Source organism: Ursus arctos, unplaced genomic scaffold (assembly GCF_023065955.2).
Source record: "Ursus arctos isolate Adak ecotype North America unplaced genomic scaffold, UrsArc2.0 scaffold_2, whole genome shotgun sequence".
Classification (NCBI taxonomy): Eukaryota; Metazoa; Chordata; class Mammalia; order Carnivora; family Ursidae; genus Ursus; species Ursus arctos.
This window is the reverse complement of record NW_026622874.1, coordinates 23,220,236-23,245,682: the sequence shown is the minus strand read 5'-3', so window position 1 is coordinate 23,245,682 and position 25,447 is coordinate 23,220,236. Positions and strand designations below refer to the sequence as shown.

The 25,447-nt window shown below is 41.3% G+C and overlaps 1 protein-coding gene across 1 annotated transcript in view; it reads right to left on the bottom strand.

Moving 5' to 3' along the window:
* Window positions 1–20,014, bottom strand: part of NMNAT2 (nicotinamide nucleotide adenylyltransferase 2) — a 142,434-nt gene extending 122,420 nt beyond the window's left edge. The window contains exon 1 of the mRNA XM_057314867.1: window positions 19,882–20,014. Coding sequence (XP_057170850.1) covers window positions 19,882–19,966 — 85 coding nt within the window. The 5' untranslated portion in view covers window positions 19,967–20,014. The remainder of the gene's footprint in view (window positions 1–19,881) is intronic.
* Between the last annotated feature and the right edge of the window lie 5,433 nt (window positions 20,015–25,447).

Here is a 25,447-nt window from a genome sequence, read left to right as displayed (position 1 = left end):
ACAGTCACACCACATCAATAAATGGCAAGTCCATTCTTCCAGTGACTCACGCCAAACACCTTGGCTCATCCTTGATTCCTTTTTCCTTCTCACCAAAACAGATCCATTAATAAATCCTATTGGAACTTCCTAAAAAATACATCTAGAATCTTAGCACATCTTGCCACCTTTACCTCCTTGGTCCAAACTACCATCATTTCTTTTCTAGATTATGTGGAGTAACTAAATAACTGGTTTGCCTGTTTCTGTTTTCATCCCTGATGGTTTAGTCTCATCATTTGCAAAGTCAGAATAATTCAGTGGAAGTCAGATAATGTTACACTTCTCTTCCAGACCTTCAAATGGCTCCCCTCTCCCTTGGAGTAAAATCCAAAGTCCTGAGAATGTCCTTTATGGCCCTATACAATCTGGCCAACCATTACCTTTCTAACCTTATCTACTACTCTGTCTCTCCCCACTCCAGACACACCAGTTTTCTTACTTTTCTCTTGGGCATTTGAGAGAAGCACTCACCTTAGGACCTTTGCACTTGGCTGTTCACTCCGCCTGGAATGCTCTGTCCCCAGCATCCTTGTGGCTGAATCCCTAACCTCCTTCAAGTCTTTGCTCAAACATCACCGTCTAGTGAGATCTCCACTGACCACCCTTTAAGATTGCAACCCCCATCCCTGGTACTCCCTATTTCTCTATTGTGCTCCTTTTTTTTCTCTGTTGCACTCTGTGGCACTTATGAACCTAACACGCTAAATAATTATTTATTTTATTATCTTTCTGCCTCCTCTAGACTGTAAATGCCATGAAAGCAGGGATTTTTATCTGTTTTGTTCTCTGATGTACCCCCAGCAACTGGACCAATGTTTACACCTAGTAAGCACTTAAGTAAGTATTGGTAGTTGAGGCAAAATCATAAAGAGCATCTCTAGAAATTGTATGATCCTTAGCTGCTCCAGAAATTAATTAATCTCAAGAGTGAGATAAATTCATTCTCAGACTAAATATACTTTTGCTATATGAAGATTACACATTTTCAATCATAATAAACATTAACAGTAATAACTCATATTTATATAGGGCTTTCTAGTTTACAGAATTCTTTCTCACATATAGTTGGATTTCATCCTCAGGACAACTCTGAAATTGAACAAAGCAGGGAGTGTCAATCTCACTTTACAGATGAAGAGGAGAAGCCCAAGAGTAGTTAAGTATCAGCTTAAGGGTCATCCAGCCAATGGATGCAAAACTGAGATGAACCCAAGTGCCCTAAGCCCAGGATTAGGAGTATTGCTTCTATAGCAGTCAGTCTTGAAAGAGACAATTTGTCCTTCGCCAGAGTGCTCAAATGAGTACTGACAAGACTTGGGACCTTCACTATCCTAATCTGGCTCTTGATTTATTCCACAAATAGTGAGTCCTTCCTATGTTCCAGCACTGTTCTAAACACTGGGCATACAGTACAGGCCAATACAGACCAGGACAAGGTTATGTTCTCATGGAGTTTCTATTCTTAGAGAAGAGGTGTCAATAAGCAAATAAACAACTAAACAACCCCTAACATAGGTCAGGGGGTGGTAGCTCTATGAAGGGGAAAGGGATTGAGGCTGATGGGGAGCAGAGCAGATGAGCTAATGTTAGAGATACCCAGCAGTAACTCGTTAACATTTTATCCACAAATCCTTTCTCTGGCAGTGGGCTAGACTGTGCTTCAAATTGTTGGGTGGAGATCCTACAAAATTATACATTTGAATTACGAAGATGTGCAAGATTCCCAATCTAGGTGCCAGGTAATTGGGGTGATGTGAAAGCTAACCAGAGCCTGGTTGGCAGTTTCAGAAGATAGCACTAGGACAAACAGCCCCAAGTTGTAAGAACACAGATTTTGCTCATGACAGAAAAGCTTTCTAATAATTAAAGTGGTCATCAATGAAAAAGACTGGAAATGAGCTTTCTGTCATGAAGAGTATCCAATAAGTGACTGAATGACCTCTGAAGTCTCTTCCAACTGCAAATCTGATTATGTCCCATTCTACAGAGACTCTCTCTACCCTAAGTCACCATTAGTTCCAGTGGGTGATGGGGCGAAGACAGGCGCAAAAATCTGGCCCCAGATCCTGGTTCTCTTGCCAGCCCTCCCAGAGGATGAGCAATCACCGGACTGTTGGCTCTAGATCTTTCCAGCAGCAGCAAAAGCTAACTGTTGTGCAGGGAGACCAGGGGCCCAGATCTTCACCCTGTAGGATCTACCAAGGGCTCTCACCTAAACGAGGTGCTCTGCCCAGCAGGGACAGGCAGGATGCCTTCGGCACTCACTCTATTCTCACTGACAGGTAAGCCCTTAGTGATTACAAAAAGGAGAAGGGCAAATCGTGCTGGACAGGAGGCTGCCTCCCTGGTGACTTCTGGATGCTCACTGGCAATGTCCACACTTCTGCAGGCCTCTCTTGAAATCTCAGCCCGCTCACAACATCCACTGATGTCAGTCACGCACCCTCCTTTGCCTATCTGTCATTTCCCAAATCCCCCACTAATATCGGCAAGCAGACTTCCGGGTGGACTGTGTGTTGGCCCAGGCAAGACATCAGGGGAAAGATACCGAAACAGTTGCTAGTATTACCCACATTTATCCATCACTTACTGAGGGCCAGATAGTTTGTTAAAAACTCTATATGTGACAGGATGGACTATAATCTTTATACATGGCTGGGACATGCTTGGAGCTGGGCAGAACCTGACGAGTGGCTTTTGTTTACCGAGTGGGGTAGGCAGACTGGCCAAGGGATTGAGAGAGGTAGGAAAGATGATGGAGGAGCAGCTGAGCCAAGGAAGCTAAGTGCCGGATGGGTGGGGAGGAGACAAGGGCATTTTGTGGGAAGGACATGGGGAGATGGAGGGTGGCAGGTGCCGGCAGAAGGGAGATGAATCTGCTACCATAAGGGGAAGAACCAGACTTCCTCCCCCTAGAACTGAATGTGACACTTTAGAAATTGTTGGTGATTTACACTGTAACCCCTTCTATCTCTTTGTAAAATATGGAATAAAATCTTCATCACTCAGTCCTTAGGGACCAGATCTGTGATTTTGCAAGGGGTGAAATAATGCACTGGGGCCCAAAAGAAGTCAAAGAAGGTGGTATTACAATATATTCACTTGATTTCATTTAATGTTCACAATAGCCCAATAAGGTAGGTGTCATTATACTCATTTTACAGTGTGTGAGGGGAGGGAGGTTCCTGAATAATGATCTGTGGACACTCATGCCAACTACAATGTAAAAGGAGAGAATTTCATATTTGTATCTGTCCACTGTGACCCTGTGCCTTTAAATGAGCAGAAAGGTGAGTATGGCTATTTCACTCTGTTCACATCATCACCCAGGGCACTTCTTGATTTGCTCCCAAACTTCTGTTTCCCTCCAGTGTCTCCTGGTTCTGGGATGAGCCTTTCTTTTTGCTCTTTTCTCTGTCCTCGGGACTCGTCCACGGGTCTCCTTGGTACGCTGCAGAATCCGCGCTTGGCTGCCTCGGGCAGGATCCCCAGATCAGCCCTGGCCTCTCTGCACAGGAACCCTGGCACTGGCCCACTTGGTAGATGCAAGTGTCAGATGAGGCCTAGCCCATTTCTGCAGTGTCACAGCCCCTAAAACAGTGCTCAGCATCCCTTCTCACTCAGGAAATGAGCAAGGCAGCATCTTGCAGTAAAAAACAGTAACCAGAGTCAGAGCATCTGGCTCTAGGTTTCTGCCCACTGTGTATTTGCTGTGTGGCTTGGCGTAAGTTACCTAACCTCTCTAATCATTAGCTGAATGGGAGTGATAATAGGATTATTGTAAAGGGGTGCTTGGGTGGCTCAGTTAGTTAAATGAGTCAGACTCTTGATTTTAACTCAGGTCATGATCTCAGGTTCAGGAGATTGAGCCATGGGTGGGGTTCCCGGCTCAGAACAAGTCTGCTTGAGATTCTCTCTCTCCCTCTGCTCCTCCCTCCCACCCCTACCCCTGCTTGCGGACGGACTGCACTCTCTCTCTCTAATAAATATAATAAAGTCTTTAAAAAAATGGGATTGTTGTAAGGATTAAATGAGATAAGAAGAGCTACTTTGTGCCTGGCACAAAGTAAGTGCTCAATAAACCAATAAATGTTAGCCCATGTTAGTTTATGGTGATTACTTATTGGAGAGGATGAAGAGGGTTGGTCACAACATGGACCAACCAGAAAAATTCCCTGGTGTTAGGGATGTCATGCTACTGTTGCTCCCTGCTTCCCCAAGCCAGGGAGAGTATCTGTAAGTGGTTTCATTTCCCACAAAGGCCTTTGGTCATGAACCCTCTGGGGATTGTTCAAGCCTAAGGGGAAAGAAGGAGAAAGGAAGCTGAGAGATTACCTCATTGACAAATTGGGTTTTCTTTTCTCTTCCTCATCCTTTTAATTTCCAAAGTTCGGACTTTACACCAAAGCCACTGGTAGACAATAAAACAATTCCTCATCAGCCATTCATCTCTTATTCCTTTTCCTCTTCCTGGCCTTTCCAAGAGCAATATGTTTCTACATTTCTTTAAACAAAAATTTTTTTGATCACAATAGGCTGAAATAAACTATTTGCATCTAAAAGAAATGCATATGTGTAAATGACTGTGGGTTGTACTGAGTGGGGGATGGGAGCAAGTGAAGGGGCGCACTGCCAGAAAAACATTAGAGTACCCTGATGGCCATGATGAAAGGCCCCACTCCGGAAACTGTCCTTACCAGCTCCCTGTCATTCCTTCCCTGTCCATGCTCAGAGCTCCATACAACCACAAGTGAAACCAGGAAGAACCAATCTTAACAAAATGAGTGCAGGCCGGAAGAGCAAATTCCATATGGAGAAGTCATTCAAGCCTCTTCTATGAATATTCAAAGCTGCTTGACTTACCAGGCAAACTGGGATTTTGGGCTTCAACATTCCTCAAGGGATTCAGCAGGGAGTTCTTTATTCACTACATTTAAATGCAAATGATAACAAAACTGCATGACAATACACTTTGAAAAGTTGATTTAAAACAGCTAGGGAAGGATTGAGGCAATAAGAAGGATTTTATTTTAATTTTCTACAGAGGTTAAAGGCAGGCCAAACAGAAGCCCAGAATTCAAATGCTATCCCAGGAGCAAAATTGTCACCGAACAGAATTTGGTCAATTATTTTCTTTCTCTTAAGAAGAAGTGGAAGACAAAATTCTGCCTGCTTTTTTTTTTCCATCAACGATATCTATAACTACCAAGCAGGACTCCAGACCAGTATGAGCTTACCTCACCAAACTGGTAACAATATAAGCAAAAGCCCAGAAACTTGATGCTTGGCCTGTACCATACTGAGGGTGAATGTATATGCTTTCTGGAAACAGTTCCCAGACCTCTCTTCTGCTTTATGAGAAGCCCTGGTTGTTCAGAGCCCCTAGGAGTGGGGCCCACTGATGTAGGAACATCTTCTAACACAGACATTCATGGCTTTGAATGACAAGGGATAAAGAGCTGGAAGTTGTATGTCATGGAAGAAAGGCCCATTGTGTTCAGTGGGAGTTCAGCTCTGGAGGGGAGCCTTCCAAGACCCACATGATGTGAGAAAGATGGGAAAGGCCATAAATCCTTTGCTTAAAGGCAATGCCAATGATAAAGTGTCACTTGCCATTGACTGGGGTGGAGGCATTATTATGTCTGCTCAAAGATGGAAATTAGACATTGTCCCCCTACTTGCCCATTTGCAACTCAAACTGTCACGCAAATAAACATGAACCGGCGAGGAGAAAGATCCAGTCTGTTGATGAAGTCATATAGACAGAGAAGCAATTATGTACTAGGTGAACGGATCTCACCTTGAAACAATAGGATGTCTGGGATTTGCTTCAAAAGAACATAGGTGGGGAAGTGAGTTGAGGTATCAATGAATCAAGACTGGCAAAGAATTGATAATTATTGAAGCTGGATGACAGGTACTTTTGGGTATCATTGTTTACTTCTGCATGTTTGGAAATTTCCATAAGAAAAATGACCTTTTTGTTATTTGTTTTTAAATTCCACCTACCCAATTTAAATGTGACACTGCCCACCTCTATTGGGACAAAGTCACCATCACTGGGAACAAGAGCATTTCCGCCACTCTTACAGGAGCCCTGGGAATAGGGCAGTGCCAATGGCATAACCATGAAGGGAAGAACTAGACAAGATAGGAAGAAAGTTCAGAGTTCAGTCCCCAAACCAGGACTTTTAAACATGGATGAGAGTTTATCTGGAACTCTCAACAGAACCCATTAAAAAAATAACATACCCTGCAATGAGATATCAAGAAACTCAATAATTCAAGAATTCAGAGACTCTTGGTCTCAGCCCTGTCTGGGAGCCTGCAGTTTCTTCTTCTCAAGGCAGCACATTACTCCTAGGGTATGCTTGACATTTCACAGCTAAGCATGTGTATTGACCTGCAAAGTTCCAGTAGATACCACATCTTGAAAATATACCAGTCAGGTTTTTTGTTTGTTTGTTTTTAACCAGACAGATGTTTAAATAAATTGGACTAGTTTAGCAGCTCAGTCCACCAAACTGATTGATTATTCAGAACATCAGGACATTTTAGCATGCAGGTAGCAATAGCTTGCCTTATCTGACTTAATGAGAAAGAGATAGACAAGAGTGCCATAAATAAAGGGAATGTCCAGGACACTAAGTCCCATAATAGATAAGACAGCACACATCAGGCCACGTTAGAATGCATCATGAACTGGACATAACATTTAAAGAGGAATACAGACAATGAAGTTATAATCAGAAGATAAGCCATGGTCGTATGTAGACTAGAAGCAGTAATGGATGCCCAGTGGAAGGAACTAGAGCTTTTTAAGCCCAAAGAGAAGCCTGGCAAGGAGGACAGAATACAGCCTTTCCAATGTCTTACAAGTAGTGGAAGACAGATTAGACCTCTTCCATGGATCCCAGGGAAAAAAACTAGGAAAAGAACTACCAACATAGGAAAGTCTCAGGAAGGCCAATGTCCTAACAGAAGGAACAATCTTGAAAAAAAAATAAAACTGTGCCAAGCACTATCTGGCTGCTTTGGACAATAGTGCATTCCCTGGCCTGGGAAGATCTCAAACAGAGTTTGGATAAACACTTGTGAAGGTGCTTTAAAGGGGATTTCAGTACTGAGTATCTGCGTGATTTTTGAAATGTCCTTCAAATGGAGATTCTGTGATTTCTGAAGGTGAAAACTTAACAATTGACAAACCAAGTTTTCTGTTCACTTTGTTTGAAGTAAACAATACACAAATCTTCCTTTGCCAGGTGCCTTCTGCCTAAAACCTGTTTCAAACTGTGAATAAATAAAAATAAAACTTAACTATTCTGCCATCCTCCGACCTACTCACCTCACTGAGAAGGCATTGCTAGATGTACCACGCATCTGCCTAAAGCATCTAGGGGACAGTTTCAGGATTCGCCTTCATCCTTGACCCCACATTTTTTACTCCTGCCAAGTTACGTACTTAATAGCTCCCAAAAATGACCTGCAGGTTCCCACTGTGGAGATCTGGGAAGGCTATCCTCTGGGATAGGATTCCACTAGGACACATGAGCCTTCTCATCTTGGGACTACAACCATCTCAATTTTAAAGTCCCTGAGTGTTTGTTATTTGTCCTGTTTTCTGACTCTGTTTTCCCATATTTGCTGGTTCCCAAGTTCTTGTCTGATTTCTGATCACCTATTTTTTACCTCTAAGAATTCTAAATATTCCTAACGGTTCAATCTTTCAGTTATTTGGTAAATATTTATAGTACCTTCCATGTGCTTAGAGCACTGTGCTAGGCACCTTAGCAAATACAAAATGCCGTATGACCCCAACAAGGACCTACATCTAAATTTGATAGAGAATATGAAACATGCACAGAAATAGCTACACCCCACAGCACAGTGTGCTAAGTGCTATAAGAGAGGTACAAAGCAAGTGCTATCAGAGTTCACAGGGAGGTGAGATGCTGCAGAAAAACGAGATGTGACTACAAGAGCAGCCTGCAAACGCCTGATGCATTGATGTGCTAATCTTTTAAAATCCTCAACTATAAAGTACATAAAATATTAGATTTAAAGAAGGCGGTAACTGTGAATCGGGAAAAGGATGTTCTGGGAAAATACATCTAATGTATTTTCAGCAAATAAATGTCCGACAGTAGCCAGAGGGGCTAATCAATGTCCAACGTAAACCAAACACCAGAAAATCATCCCCATTGTGAACACAATCATTTACTCAGTCAGCTAGAAAAATTACAATTATGAAATTGAAACTACATTTACTCCTTAAACAAGTCTCTTTTTGGAGATATAGTTTAGACTGAAAATTGTTCATTATAGAGTTCCTTTGGGTAATGCACTTCGACTGCACTTTATATTTTTGGAAACCTTTAGTTTTACTCCCCATTCCAACCCCCAGAGGTAGGTTCTATCGGGGATAGGCAAACTTCTTCTGTTCACAGCCAGATAGTAAACAGTTTTGGCTTTGCAGTTCACAAGGTTTCTACTGCAACTGCTCAAGTCCGCTGCTCTGGTGTGAGAAAGTAGTCATAGACAATACACACGTGGATGAGTGTGGCTGGATGCCAATAAAATTTTATTTATAAATACTAAAATTTGAATTTCATAAAATGTTCCCGTGTCACAGAGTATTATTCTTCTTTCACATGTTTTCAACCACTTAAAAATATAAAAGCCATTCTCAGCTTGCAAGCCACATTTGGCCAGCAGGCTATAGTTTGCTGACCCCTGGGTTATCTCAATCACTGTATTTACAGAGGAGAAAACAAAGGCTAAAGGAGACTAAGTATATTCCCAAATCAATAGCAATTCAGTTTATTAATGTCCACATAGAGAGAAACAACGAAGCAAGAGGAAAAACTGAGATATTTACCCACCTCTTTTTCAACATTATTCACAGCATGGGCAAATCATATGTTATCTATAAATTTTGATTCCCAGGGCATAACAAGTAAATAATTTTTAAACTGTGCTTAGGCAGATTGGTTCCTGGTAAATGAAGCAATTACAGCTTAAATTTGTATGTATCCTATTTCATTGTCTTTCTTAATTTATAATGGGTAACAGTCTCTAAGTTGACAACAACAAAAGACATTTGCCTAAAGATCTTGTAGTTCATGTGATGAACCACACACTGCTAAATATTTATGAGAACATAAATGTTTCAAAAGAAATATGAATAGTTATTGATGTAGCTTAATCTCAGTGCTGCATGGAATGAGTATTCGACCTCACTGTGGGTACCAAGATGAAGGGTTGGGAAATGTTGAAGAATAAAGCATTGGGAAACCCAGCCCCCCACTGAAATGTCACTTACTTGAGGATTTAAAATGATATAATACTAAATTTCAAAGTCATGCAACCCATAGTTTTACAGCAAGAGCAGAAATGTTCAAGACCTCCTGAGAGAATATGAGCTAAAAACAAGTATCAAGGAAAAAGAACTCTATGGTCCTTACTCTTCTGACAATTAAGCCTATGGAAAAGAGAGCAAGCACATGATCCAAATGCTACTAAATTATGGAAGACCAAACGAGAGTGAATTGACTTCACCAAGCCTGAGAGTCTTTGAACAATGAGAGGCCATCCCCCTGACGTACAGAAGACATACATTTAGAGCGTAGGTGAGAACAACTTCCAATCAGGGAAGAGGTTCGGTGGGTAGGTGGGTGGGTTGCACAGTAGTATTATTTATCACTTATTTATTCCTTTAGTAGGTATGGCTTGTGCATTAGACAATGGTTCCATTTTGGAAAATAATAAGTAAATAAAATCATCTTGCAAAAACGAAAAGCCCTCCTTATTTCAAAGAGTGATACAGAAATAACATCAAAATATTTAGAAAAAATCAGTGCCAGGGACGTTGACATTTGGGAGGAAGGCCCCATACGTGAAATGTATTCCCTTGCCCATCACCCTTCAGGGGCTCACTAAAAGTGTTGGGTAAAGTCTGAACTCTTTGGAACTGCCCCCCTCCCCTCTCCACGCAACCCTGTTTTCTGGTTGTCTCATCTCCTGCCCTTCCTTGTCTCCACCCACACTCAGTTATCTAGCAAGCTCTTTGTAGATTCCTCAATGTGCCATGTTTTTAAGAGCCTTTTCATATACCCTGCTTTCAGCCCAGAATGCCATTCTCCATCCTGTGCACTGGGCAGCCCCTACTTTCAAGCTCATTCTCACTAATACCTGCTCTGATGGCCTTCCCACCATGTCTTCTTCCTCTTTGCTCCCACTCTAACTCGTTCCTGCCTCTTTTATAACACTGATGACTTGAACTGCTATCTTTAGCTTGTTTATCACCTATATGGAAGATGATCTCCCGTAGGGCATGGGAAAGATTGCCTTTAATTTTCATATCCCTGAGGCCTACCATGGTGCCTGAGGCACATCGTAACTCATTAAGCTGCTGTTGAATGAATCAACTGCCCCGAGTCCTCTCCTGACTCTCTACCCTTCCTGCCACAAAAAGAATATAGTCTTGAGGTGAGGATGGTAGGTAATTCTAACATTTCATTCATTCACTCATTCGACAGACATTTATTGAGCATCTATTATGTGCCAGGCACTCTTCTGGGACTCTGAGATACATTAGTAAACAGAGTAAATGAAGATCCCTGTCCTTGAAGAGCTCATATGCTAGGTGGGGACATTAAATAACAAACATGACAAATAAGGAAATAACATGCTTGTCTAAAAGGTAATAAGCGGTAAGGGGAAAAGATATAAAAAGATATAAAAATAATATGGGGGACTGGGAGTGTGTGAGCTGCAATTTAAATTATGTGATCAAGGGAATAGGATCTGCCGAGTAGACAATGAAAAAGTTACATTTGTGCAAAAACTTTGAGGAGGGTGAATTAGACACGGGAATATGTGGGGGAAGGGCATTCTAGGCAGAGAGAACATCCAGCACAGACTCTAAGGTTGAAGCAAGGAGGTCAGTAAGGTTGGCTAAAAAAGAGGTGGAAAGAGCTGTGTTGCTGTAGGGGGTGAGGGGAAAAAGTTGCAAATCATGAAGACCTTGTAGGTCGTTTTAATGACATTGACTTTGAATGAGATAGAGAGCCATCGGAGAATTTTGAGCAAAGGAGCAACATGATCTGACTTAGATCTGGCTTACATTTAGAAAGGATTGCTTTGGCTATTTTTGTTGAGGACTGAATATTGGGGCCAAGGGTAGAAGCAGGGAGATCAGTTAAGAAGCGATTGAAATAATGAAGGTGAAAGATACCAGTAGCTTATACCAGGATTGTAGATGTGGAAAAGTGGTTGGTCCTACTTGTATTTTGAAGAGAGAGAGATCCAAAATCATTTGCTGACATAGATGGGGTGTGCAAAGAGAGAAGGATCAAGAAAGTTCAAGGTTTATGACGTAAGCAACTGGAACAAGAGCAAAACCATATGCTTAAGTCTTATCTAGGGGCTATACTTCACTCACCCTCTTCTTACTGTTTGGTAAATATTAAATGAGGTCAACATATAGCAGCATGGCTATCCACGTGGAGGTAACATGATGCAGAAGAAAGTAGGAAAAAGAGTGCTATTGAAGCTGCCACCACTTCCATGGGTTAGCCTCTAAGTCTTGCTCTTTTCTACCTCTTCCTCCTACCCCTTTATCCCTGGAATTACAACAATTTTCCTGAATGGCTCACTTGTCCAGAACTGAAGAGAATTGTGCGATAAATTTCACAGAAAACAGTTTAATGGTAGAAGAGTTTACAGAAGCCCAAAGAAGGTAACTCCACTATTAAAATGATAATGTGGAAGATGATAATGTTGGTAGTGGTTATAATATTTGCCTTTGCTGCAGAGTTCATAGATCATGGAGATACTGTCCAGTACAAGAGGTGGAGGGAAGATGCCAATGTCAGGGGGATGGCCTTGGTCAAACCATGTAATATTTTTTTGGGTTAAAATACTTCTGAGGCTATCTGCCAAACTGTATCCAAAAAAAAGCAAATTTGTTCCTTGCAGTGGAATGCTTATAATGGGAAAACCTCTGGCAATGGAAAACTTCCTTCCTTGTAAACTAATGCTGCATTTACATATGTTGAGATATGGAACATATCCATAAATAAAGTTATGTAATTATCAAATAAATTCCTATATCCCTGTTCTTAGTCTGTGACATCGCATCTTTAGGAATTATTTTAAATGCCTTGTTTAACCAAAATTCTGTGTGTTTAATATTGTTTTTTAAAAAGGTGATATTGAAGAAAAAATTTTAAATTTAAAATATTTAATGCATTTCTTTGTGTCCTTAGGATCTTCTTGAGCAATTCAGGATGATTTGAAAACTTAAAAAATGACAAGAGGGGTGCCTGGGTGGTTTAGTCAGTTAAGTGTCTGTCTTAGGCTCAGGTCATGATCTCAGGGTCCTGGGATGGGCTCCTTGCTCAGTGGGGAGTCTGCTTCTCCCTCTCCCTCTACCCCTCCCCCCCATTTGTGCTTTCCCCCTCTCTCTAATAAATTTTTAAAAAATGAACAAGAATTTTACTAGAAAGTGCATATTTTACGGTGTCATTAAATATTTTTTTAAAGATTTTATTTATCTATTTGACAGAGAGAGAGAGAGAGCACAAGCAGGGGAGTGGTAGGCAGAGGGACAGGGAGAAGCAGCCTCCCTGCAGAGCAGGGGAAGCCCCAGTGTCATTAAATATTGATTAAACAATCACTACATTCAGAACACTATCTGTGGTGATATTATAAAATTTACACTTGAATCTTTTCTAAAGAAACACTTTTTATTTTTAAGATTTTATTTTTAAGTAATCTCTACACCCAATATAGGGCTTGAATTTACAATCCTAAAATTAAGAGTCATAGGGTCCACTGGCCGAGCCCACCAGGCGCCCTTTAAAGAAACACTTTTAAAAGCAGGTATGGGGCTCCTGGGTGGCTCAGTCGGTTAAGCCTCGCTTTGGCTCAGGTCATGATCTGGGGATCCTGGGATCAAGCTCCAGGGTCATGGTTCCCTGCTCAGTGGGGAGTCTGCTTCTCCCTCTGCCTCCCCCCCCCCCATCCTGCTTGTGCTCTTTTTCCTCTCAAATAAATAAATAAATCTTTAACAAAAAAAAGGTGGGTTTCCATTCTCTTTCCCAGTCATCCATACACTGCTTTCACAACTATTGCCTATCAATAGAAAAATAACAGAAAATACAGATAATCCATCCAGTTTTTCATTTTCCTCTCATGTCTGAGGATATCTCTGAAACAGAAGGGTCCAAACTTGAGGGTTAGCAGGTTTTGTTTTTTTTAATTTGCCTCCACACTTCTAGGTTGTTCATTTGCCTTGGTCTAACATTGGAAATGTGTATACAAATGTTTCTGTTAAGAGTCATAATTTTTTTTATTTTTTAAAAGATTTTTATTTATTAGAGAGAGAGAGAGAGAGAGAAGGGTCAGAGGAAGAAGCAGGCTCCCCCACCAAGCAGGGAGCCTGATGCGGGACTTGATCCAGGGACTCCGGGATCATGACCTGAGCTGAAGGCAGAGGCTTAACCAACTGAGCCACCCAGGTGCCTGAGATTCACAATATTTTAAAGGATGTTCCTACTAAGTAATAATTCAAACTTTTTCCTAAAAGGCATAGGAGCCCTCTAATTCTGATAGTTCTAAGCATATTTTCTAATAAAAGGCTTAGACATGTAGAACAAAATCAAGTAAAACAAAAAGAGAAGAGAAACTGAAAATGAATATTTCTTCATTTCAAATTTGTTAGAACATCAGCCCTCTTGGTTTTATCTTATTCCTTGGTTTAGGATGAATTCTAGATGGGATATTCCCCTCGCATAGCTAGTTTGTTCCGTGTGAGGCTTCGTTAATTCAGCAGGAGAAAGTAAAGCAAACACCTGTTCGTGTGAACAAAAATGTCCAAATTTTCTTTTTCAGGCATTATTCTCATCTCATGAGCAGACACAGCTCCTGCCAGTGAAACTACCAAGCTTGATCCATGAGTTTCCATTAGTGGACTTTTAACTTATCAATGAGTTAGAATGCCCAAATCCACCTGAAACTATATTACAGCCATCATCACTATGACGAGCAAGTTCTAGGATGGTCTTTTGGACTGTATCAACTATTCCCAATTTCACAACCTTAACATTTTTTAAAAAGCCAATTTTAGGACCTTGATTTTTTCCAAGTTCATACTTTAAAAAAAGGCAGCACACCCTTTTTAAAAATCTTTTTAGTTCCATAATGTTAATAAATTTCAATATCGTTCTCATATGAGGAATTTGAATAATCCAACTAGAACCTACTGGGAGCTTTTATTAGAAGATTCAGATTTCCCAGCTACAAAGACACTTTGAATTTAAGTATTTCCTTTTTTTGCATCAGTGCTTGGTTAGAACACATATTTCCGAAATTTTATTTTTTTTTATTTTTTATTTTTTTATTTTTATTTTTTTAAAGATTTTATTTATTTATTTGACAGAGATAGAGACAGCCAGTGAGAGAGGGAACACAAGCAGGGGGAGTGGGAGAGGAAGAAGCAGGCTCATAGCGGAGGAGCCTGATGTGGGGCTCAATCCTGGAACGCCGGGATCACGCCCTGAGCCGAAGGCAGGCGCTTAACTGCTGTGCCACCCAGGCGCCCCTATTTCCGAAATTTTAGAGTAAGTATGAACCTTCACTTTCCCCACCAACCCAAACCTGCTTTTCTTTCAGAGTTTCTTCATTCATCTACCTTGGACAGAAACTTGAGAGTTACCCTGGTCTACTTTGCCATTACCCACCCATCAAGTCACCAAATAAGCATCCCTTGTACCTCTCAAATATTTTCAGATACACTTACTCTCCATCCCAGATACTACCGGTCTGGGTGAGGTGACCATCTTTCCCTTCCTTGAGCTCCGTATTGCTGAAATAGGTGCATAGATGGTCACTACATTTTTATTCTTGCCCTTCACCAATCTATATTCAAAACTCAATTAATCCATAACTTCAGAGATATAATTATGACTTTCCTTTACTTTAAAAATCATGCAATGTTTTGTCATTGTCATTGGGATAAAATTTAAATTCTTTTCCAAGCCTTCATAATTGATAAGACTTCCATCTACCTTTCCAGTGTTATCTCTCACTCCCCTTCTCCTTGAACCGTCCTTTGTTCTAATATATCATGGCTCTCTGTCTCACCACCCCAGCCTTTGTGCATGGTGTGATTCCTCTACCTGGAACAAGATTCTAGACTCATTTATTTTTTATTTACTCAACAACTATGATGGAGCCAAGACTTGCTACTTATAACTATTATTTATATTATACTATTATGGGAAGCCTACTCCATGCTAGGTACTAGGAAATAAATCAATAATGAAACCAGGCATGGTTTCTGTTCTAATAGAGCTTAAGGCCTAGCATGGAAAACAGTCATTAAGCACATAATAAGATGAGAGTTATGGCATGGAAAGTATGCAGTGATGTGGGATCAAATGTCAGGGTAACCATACTTAATTTAGAAGTCAGTGGAGGCTCCCCGAGGAAGTACCATTGAAGCTAAAATCTGAAGGATAAGTAGGTGTTAGTTGTGGTAACAGAAGAGTGGGGAGGAAGGAGGAGGTAGGGGAGTGGTGGAAAAAAACGTTCCAGCAACACAATTATATGGAAAATATATGAGTAGTAAGAAAAGAAATAGCTTTCCCTTGTTATAGTATAAGATGTTGGGAATATATACCTTTGTTGAATATATTTTGTTGGTGGCCTGTGTTACCAAGGACAAAAATTCACAAAGTTCTCAACACCCTTTGTTAATAACTAAGTTCAGGCGACTCCTCCTTTCAAAGGTGTTGTTGCAATTAAAGGAATAAAGAGACATCCTGGATGAGAGAGAGTCTAGATATCAGAAAACTAGTTTTATCTTGACTTTTGCATATGACCTTGACCAAGTGATTTACACCTGTACCTCTACTTTGTCATTTGCAAAAAGGAGATGATAATATTATTCAGTTTAACTTGCAGGGTAGGATCAAATAAGATAATGGTGCCAAAAGTATAAAGTACCACTTTGTGTTTAATGCTCTTTTTTTTTTGCAGGCATTTCAAGCATGTTAAACGGTTTCTTGATTTCTGATAGTTCTCTATATCACTAGCAACTCAAATTCATTTTTCTTATGATTTCTAGTTGTAGCAATAGGGGCTGCGTTTCCAATTCCACAATAAATAAAAAGCCCTCTTCATTACCCTTGAAGGGGGACAGAATCGGATCATGTCTCTTTTCAAAAGACCCACTTGTTCAAAGTAAAAATATTTTGAAGTAGAAAACGTGGAAAATCCAGTTATTTTGCAATCATCAAAAAAACAGAATACATTTCTGCAGTGATCAAGTCCTTCAATTCCTTTATTTTTCAAAACTTTTCTGATCAGTCCTTTTTTACTTTACTATTTAACCTTACTATCTTATTTCCCAAGGGTGAATTTATTGACAAACACAGCAATATAAATGCAAAGAAAGTTATACTGAAATATAATCTCTACATACTCAATAACTAAGATTTTATGTGTTAAAAAAAACTTCTAGTGTCATTTTAGTCTCTTATGCAATAAGGCAGAACCACGAAATAAAACATTGTTAGTTTATGAGTTTATTTTGCCAGAAACTTACTCATCCCTGAAAACATTTTACCTATAGTTAAGTATATAAGTATCAAATATCTCCATTACAAACATCAAATTTTTCTATGTGTTTCTATAGCCACAATTAGGAATAATATCAACTTCCCTCTTCCTCAAAGTAAAAGGAAAAGCTCATTCTAAAATATTTTACAAATATCGAGAACTGTACAAGTACTATTTTTCAGAGATGAAGAGTGAGTTATTAGTTTTGAATGGCACATCTCTTTTTGTTTATAGTCTTTCTCTTTTTTCTTTGGTAAGCAATTGGATTTCAAAATATAAGAACTTTGTTAAAGATGTCTAATTTCAAAGTCCTGTTCAGGTCTTTAAAAAAAATTCAATTACAAATTTCAGGCACCTCAAAGAAAGTTTGATAACTTTATTGAATTAATTATTTCTGTACTGTTGTGGAGAAGATTTTAAAGCCATTTAAAAGGAGAAAATAGTTCATGGATAACTGATTTCGTTAGAGATGGAAAAAAGCTCTTAAAATGCATATTTAGGAATCTCATTTAGTTGATGATCAATTTAATTCTAATCTGTTAGTATATGTTTGAAGGAAATAGAGTTCATGGAATTATGCAGTCAGATCAGTGAGCACCTGTTCCTACATTTGGTACAGGGCAAAGGCCTCTGCAAGAGGAATCAAGAATGTGGAATCAGGAGGAATCTGCCACCCACTCTCCATGTCACCTAAGCCTCTTAAGAAAGTCACTTCACCTCTGAACATCAGTTTCTTATTTGTAAAATGGAGATAATGATGCCTTTCTGGTAAGCTTGTTATTAGGAATAAGTGAGATGAAAAGGCTTTGTAAACCAGAAACTACAGAAGTAAATCACAAAATTTATCAGGAGCTCAAAGATTCCCATAAGAGATTCTACAAAGAATAGTTAATATGTATTTTGTGTTCTTGTTCTTGTTTCTTTTCATATGTATATGTGCTAAATCTTTCATTAGATTATAAACTCCTTAAAGCTACAGTGAGCATACCATATCCTCTTTCCATGTTGCCCTTTGGATTACACACAACTAATGGACGCTCATAAGGCTTTGTTGACAGATATTCTCTCTTATTCCTTAGTCCCAATACCAAGCACATAGTCACTACTGTCAGAAAGTCTACTTTCATCTGCTCTATGTCTAAACTTGCTTGCTATAATCCATGCCTATTTCCACAGATTCTGTCCTCTAAACTCGTGGAGAATTGGCAGGTCAGCATTGACTTAACAAAAGCCTTTATCACTGTTAGCAAACTCTTTTCAGCTGCAACACAGAATACTCAGTTTTTGATTTAAATCTACCCCTCTTCCAATCCAAAACAAGTGGAATTGACTACTTCAGCCACAGGAAAAAAGGAGTACCTGCTGGCTCATTAAAGATTTCTAGAGCCAAGGAGTTCCAGAGGAAAGCCCCATCCCACCTGGGCAACGGAGAGGAATAAAGTACAGCGACATAAAATGGCTAGAGGAAATAAGCAGAAGAAGAAAAGCAGGACTCGGGTAAAGGCATCAGTGAAAGTAGATGTTCCGAGGGCACTGATATTTCATTACATGAATGATGAGATGCTCTGGTCTACTCTTATGCTTGAACAAAAGTCTTTATTTAATAGGTAGGCTAGCATTAGCTCCTAATAAGACACTTTTAAAAGCTAAAGGAATGGTGAGGAAGGGATGACTACCTCTCAATCTCCCTCCTTGGATCCTATCAATGTGCCTACCTGAATCTGCCCTCAGCTCAAAGTAGTTCTATATTCTTTTCATGAGGTTTTTAATAAGCGGGCCCAGTTCAACGCACCTTTTAGGTTGAAGAGAAGAGTATTTTTAGTCAAAGCCACCTTGCCAAGTCTTTACCGACATGATGTGGCTTTCATTAAACAGCCCTAGGAGGGCTCACGCAATCCTCTGGCTCGGGGTAAACACGTGTGTCCAAAGCCAGCTCCCGCGCGCCCTGCTCTTCAGCACCGCCGCCTCTGGATAGCGCCTTGCTGGCAGGCTGGAGCAGGGCCTCCCACCCGTCTCTCATCCATCTCCAGCCCACTCTCTCTCCTCTTCTCGTTTCCTTCAGTGCCAGAGAAGAGCACTCCCAACTTCTAACCTCTACTCTATGCCTGCTTCTGAAGTGACCTCCGCATCCCTCGCTCGGCGTCTAAACGCGCACGCCCCCGCGTCGTTGGGTCCTACCGGAGCAGCAGAGAAGCCGCGTCCGCCGGTGGCCCACTATCTCCGACAGGCATCGATCACATTTCCCTTGCCCCTGCTGAATCTCAAACCAGCAGCCGGGAGCCACCGCTCGCTCCCTTTCTCTCCACGCCCCAAAGCCTCCAAGAAACAAACGCGCAATGATGTCCCCCCCCACCCCAACTCGCGCGCGCGCACACACACACACACACACACACACACACTCACACTCAATACACACATTCGCACGCCGCAAGCCTTCCGGGTGCCATCGCCGCCCTGGGCAGAGCCTCAGCCAACTTGGGCCCGGATCCATCAACACCGGCTTGAAAAGGGCTGCCCGCAGCGGCCGCCCCGCCCCCTCCCCTCCTTGGGCAGCGGGTCCCGGCAGCCAAGCCCAGGCTGGCCAGCCCCCCGCCCCCTTCACTCAGCCATCCACCTCGCGCCGGCAATATACGGTCCACAACCCTCAAACATTCGCCCCTGGGCCGCCCTGAACCATTAGCCAAACCCTAAATTAATCTCCTCGAAGCCCCAGCCCTGCTAATGGTGTGTGGTGTGTGTGAGTGTGTTTGTGTCTCTAAGGCTTATACATCATTTAACTCTTTCGAGCTTTCCGCCCATCCTAAACAAACAGCACGTTATCTCCAACCCCCTCTTCCCTTCTCCGCGACCCAACCTCTAATCCCACCCCGATCCTCACCAGCCAAGTGGCCAAACTACCACACCACCGCACCCCAGTTCTGGAACCGCGACCTCCCACCCGGCCCAAACCCACAGTCACCTCCGGCCCCTCCCCTCCCCCACCCTTTGGCCCCCAGTGAGCCGGGTCTGGCCGGAGCAAGTGACGCCGAGGAAGAGCAGTCTACGTCCCTTCCCAGGAGCCCGGAATAGAGGGGATGACCTCCCACCAGGGAGATCAGCCGGCGCATCCCTCCAGAGGGGCACACGCCTTACTGTTCAGGCGCCCTGGAAAATACAGGTGCCGGGGAAGGAGAGAGGCGGAAGCAGCCTCCGGGGGTGGGCGGGAGGACTCACCGAACATCTGAATGTGCCCTTTGGTGATGGGATTGAAGCTGCCGCAGGCAAGCAAGATTACGTGGGTCTTGGTGGTCTCGGTCATCGTGCGGGTGGGACCCTCGCGCTGGTCCAGGGGTCGCCTCTTTTTTTGTGTCTCGATATGTCTGCAGAGGGAGAAAGGAAGGCGAGGCTCCGGCGGTGGATGCTGTGGACTCCAAGGAGCCGCTCCAGACGCAAACCGCGTCACTCCCCGCCTCCCCTTAACGCTTGCGGCTCCGGCAAGATCCGAGGCTGCTTTTGTACGGCTCTGCTCCGTCCTTCTCTTTTCTTTTTAGCCTTTTTCACGTCTCCTGTCCTGGTCTCCCACTCCTCCCTTTCGGCGCCCCCACATACCTCACTCCATCACTCTCTTCCTTAGTGTTTATGTACAAGGCAAGACATGGAACCCAAGCCCAGAACCATGATACTCACAGCGTGGTGTGAGCTCTTTCTCTTACCTTCTTCTGACTTTTCCTCCCACACGCTAACATTTTTCTGTCCACATCTACTTTCTCTAACATTTTCAACTCCAAAAGTGTTTGATCTTAAGAATTGTGTGTGTGGGGGGGGTTTCTTCCTCAAAATTTTAAGTGAGAAATGACAATGGTTCATGTCAGGAATACTAATTTCTGTCTTTCTTTTCCCCCTTATCTAATGATTTTGAATGGTTGAACCGAGTCCAGATCTTCACCTAGTGGTTGCCAAGAAATAGGGGGAATATGAATCCCTCCTCTGGAATAATGGACCTTTTCCTGGGTTGAAGCAATGCCGAGAAGATGTACGGGGCAGAGTTACTAAAGCTGTATTAGAAAACTACTGTGATTCTACATAAGCTATCAAAGTTGAAACAAAGATTTACCCACTCAACAAGTGTTTCTTGAATGCTATGTGTGAGGCCTGTTATAAACCCTGCTGATAAAGCAAAGTCCTCCTCTTCTTCAAGTTGACGTTCTATTGGAGGGAGATAGGTGATAAGCAGAAGAGGAAAATATTAGATGGAGATTGTGCAGTGCAGTCAGTGAATGCCACTCACTCTCTGGCAGAACAAAAGGTGAATGGGGAGGGGAGCCAGTTTAAATCCAGAAATCCGGAAAGGCCTCTCCAGGGAGACGAAATTCAAACTGCAACCTAAATGACAAGGAACTGCTAGTACACATATTTTGGGACAGGGAAAGGTTTATTGTGCTCCTAGATGTGAAAGAAGGCCAATGTGACTAGAGCGCATGAATAAGGGGAAAACACTAGAAGACGAGATTGGGCTGTCCTTCAGGACAACATGGAGTAGTCCTTGGAGGCTATGATAGGGTTGGGAGGTTTTTCTAAGTGGAATAACTTAGAGAGGAATAACAAAAGGAAACCATTGAAGCTTTAAGCAAGGGGAGTGATGAGTAATTTATATTTTTATGAGATCACTCGGGTTGGTAGGCTAAAAGTGGGAGGGCAAGGCATTTAGGAAATTCTTATTTTATCTTATTTTATTTATTTGAAAGAGAGAACAAGCAGAGGGGAGAGACATAGAGAGAAGCAGAATCCCTGTGCTGAGCTGGATACGGGGCTCGAGCCCAAGGATCTGGGATCATGAGCTCAGCTAAAGGCAGACACTTAACCGACTGAGCCACCCAGGTACCCCAAACATTTAGGAAATCCTGCTGGTAGCTAAGCTAAGCGGATTGTCCTTGGACTAGGATTTATAAAGGTGAAGTTGATGAAAAGCAGATGGTCTCAAGACAAGTTTGGTAGATAGAATTTATGGTCTTTGCACATGGATTGGATGTGTGGGGTGAGGTAAAGAGAAATCTAAGAAAATGTCTAGAAATTTGGCTTAAGCAAAGGAGTGGACTGAGATTGAAATTGAGGCATAGCCAAGTGTTGTACTGTGATACCTATTCATTCTTATTTTATAATGGCCTTTAAAAAAGTTGAGGTAAAATTGTCGTATAACATTGTATTAATTTTAGGTGTACATAATAATTCTGAATTTAAAGATCCACAAGTACAAATATTTACCTTTCTCAGGTTTCGAGATTCTTGAATAAATTGCTACCCTATATTAGTGGGTTGGTTGTTGTTTCTTATCCAAGATCACATAAATATTTGTGCAGTAAATACTTGCTAAATTATGCTGAATAGCAAATCAGCCCTAATGTGCGCAAGATTTCTAGTTCAGATACAAAAGTCCTATGAATTGATGTATACTTGTGATGGGGTTTATGTCTTCCCTGGCATGGGATGCAGGTTAGTGGGGTAGAAAGAGCAAGAGATATTGAAGGGAAGCTGACTTGGGTATGAAACTCTTGACACTAGCTGGGCAATTAGCATAATTATATTTAAGTAATAAATATTTATGTAGTGTCTGCCATGTGCCAGGCACTTGCTTTAGGGACTGTGAATAAAACAAAGTCCCTACTTTAAGGGAGTTCTCATGCTAGAGGGCAAAACATACCATAGACAAATGAATAAACATAATGGCAATAGATACTGCAATGAAAAATAAAGCAGGGTAAGAAGGAAAGGAAAGGGAAATCCTCCTTTATATAAGGTGGTTAGGGATGGCATCCCTATAAGATGGTATTTGAGCAGGGGACCTGAAGCAAGTGAAGGCATATATCACTTGACTGGGGAAGAAAATACACACAGAACAGCAGGTGCAAATAGTCTGCGGAGCAGGAGTGTTAAGGAATGTTCAAGAGGCACACGCATATTGCTGGAGAAAAGAAAGAAAGTGAAAAGTGGTAGGACACAGATTAGAAAAGTAGGACAGACACATAGGGCCTCGCGGGCCCTGGCTAGGGCTTTGACTTTTTCAGAGAGAGATAGGAAGTCACTAGAGTGTTCTGAGTGGAGAAGTGACATGAGCTGACTTACACTTGAAAAGTATCCGTTTAGCAAGAGATATGAATTCTGGAGTCATCAGTATAGTTTTATATTTAACGCCATAAGATTAAATGAGGTCATCTAGGGAGTAACAGATATATAAAGAAGGAAAGAATCCCTCAGATTCAGCCCTGGGGCACACCAAATTCATAACGGTAGCTAAGGTTCATTGAGTACTGCTAGAAACCCAGGTACTAAAAGCTGCTTACAAATGTTAATTCATTTAACACTCACACTCACTCTAATTGAGAGTTCATATAACTCTAATAAGTTCATGTAATTTATCCCATTTTAGAGATGGGCATAAAGGAGAACAGAGAAATGACATAACTGGTCCAAGTTCAGAAAACTAGTATATATGGAGCCGGATTCAAACTCTGGTAGTTTTTGATTGAAGGACGCGCTCTTGAGCCAAAGCTACTACCTAGTTGTGTTTCACTGCTATGCTCTACTAACCATATTCATAAAAATCAGGGTAACTATACCTCCTAAACCAGAGATTTGAAAATTACCGATAATGGATGTAGAATATGTAGCATGTAGGTGATCAATAAGTGATACCTATTTTATAAGTGAGAGAATGGAACTTAGCAGAGACATGAAGAAGACTGAGAATTGCCTTACCACATCTTTAGGTTTTCCCTTCTTTGTCCAGGAGAAATGGAAAGGTAGAGAGCAAAATTCAACGTTAACTTGCTGGAATAACTGGACACTCACACGATGCTACAAGTTAATTTTAGTAAAAAAAAAAGAGAGAGAGCGAGAGAAAAGGGCCAACTCAGGATTCCCACACACAATAGTGGTCAGTAAATATTTACTGATGAATTAAGATCAAAAATATTTTCACCAGCCCAGTGCCCAGAGGGTAACAATGAAACATGAATGTGTTATACAATGCAATAAATATTTTCAGTCTTGTAGGTTATGTCTTAAGTGATAGTTTAAATTCTATTGATTAGATTAATTGGTTGTGGTTCTAATCATCTCTCGTAATTTTTCTTATGCTTATATCTAATTTCTGCATCCCCGAAGAGGGCTCTGGAATTGGAATATAAAAACATGGAGGGGGTGCCTGGATAGCTCAGTCAGTACAGCATGCGACACTTGATCTCAGGGTTGTGAGTTCAAGCCCCACGTTGGGCAAAGAGCCTACTTAAAAATAAATAAATAAGAATTAAAAAAAAAGAAAGAGCGAGCAAGCAAGTCCTGTTTCTGCCACCTGCTAATTGTTTGGCTTTGAGCAAGTCATTTATTGCTGATTCTATTTTGTCAATGTGCCCTGTGTACGTTCAGGGGTGCTATATGGATCAAATAACACCATGTGTGAGTCACTGACTTTTTAAAAAGGATAGTGTCAGCTTTTGGTTGAACTCCATAGCTGTTACCTACAAAACACCTATTGTTTTTTAAGTGTTTAGTTGTTGCTATTGATGGCTTTGTCAGGACGATTTCTGGAAGTGCTGATCTTAGAGGGTAATAACTTTGGAAATGTGCTGGTAGTGTATATATTAACCAACAAAAGCAAATAGCCAAAAAGATACTAAAAACGAATTTATTTTCAGGGAAGATTCCAAGGTTGGCTTATGAGATATAGAAATGGGAATGTCAACTCTTGCATAATACATGTGCCTTAATATATGTAGTGCTCTGTTCTCAGGAGTGCTTATTTTAACTTAGGTAATATAATTTGGTCCAATATTTCAACTTTCCAGCAGCTGGGTAATTGCTTTAGGCTGTAAAGCAACCAGAGACCTTCTCCCACAGCCTAAATCTTGCAATCTGCTCTAGCCAGTTCCACTTCCAAATGGCTCCAGACAGACAGTCCAACCAAGAACTTTCCCTGCCGTAAATATCTGTTCTGATGCGTAGGCAAAAGTATCTATGGGTCTGATTTGAAATGTGCACATGTAAAGTCTAACACAGTGGTATGCATGTGCCCTTCTCTCCCTATTCACCTAGTCCAGATTAATCATCCATTTACATCACCGATCGGGGGAAACCATTCCATGTTTATAAAGCTGGTTCCAAGGTAATATTAGGGGTCATCTTTATAGGAAGAACAAAAAGGCACACAGTTGGTGTGGCTCTTTTAGTTTTTTGTCATAAAGTCAGAGTGTGAATATTTATTTTATGTTTTCCTTCTAAAAATATTATTCCGAGAGAATCATGACTCTTTGGGATTCTCTACAGGCCTCAACATTTCTACAATTCTCTCTCTTTTGCTTTCTCTATTTTTCTTCAAGATAACGTCTTTAGGGATACAGCTAAAATGATTGGCATTACTGTCCCCGTCTTCTCTGCAAGCAAATATTTTACATCTGTGAAGTGAAAAATGTCCCTAGATCAAGATTCCCCTTCCTCTAGCTCTAAATCCCCAAAACCTCACTCAGACTTATAATTTCTTCAATCATTCAAATCATCTTTCACAAGTAAAAAATGTTTCCAAAATTTAAAGCCTAGTTATCAATTACAAACATAGTAATACTGCCGGCACCACAGGTGTTTATAACCAATATGCATTGGATACCTTGAACAATAAATTTCTTCAGCTAGCTCAGATATTTGCTGATTTATTCATCATGGTTTCAGATTGGGGGGAGATATAAATCATTATTTTCATCTTGAGACTCAAGATCTCACAACTTATCATAAAGTTTTCCCCGGAGCAGCA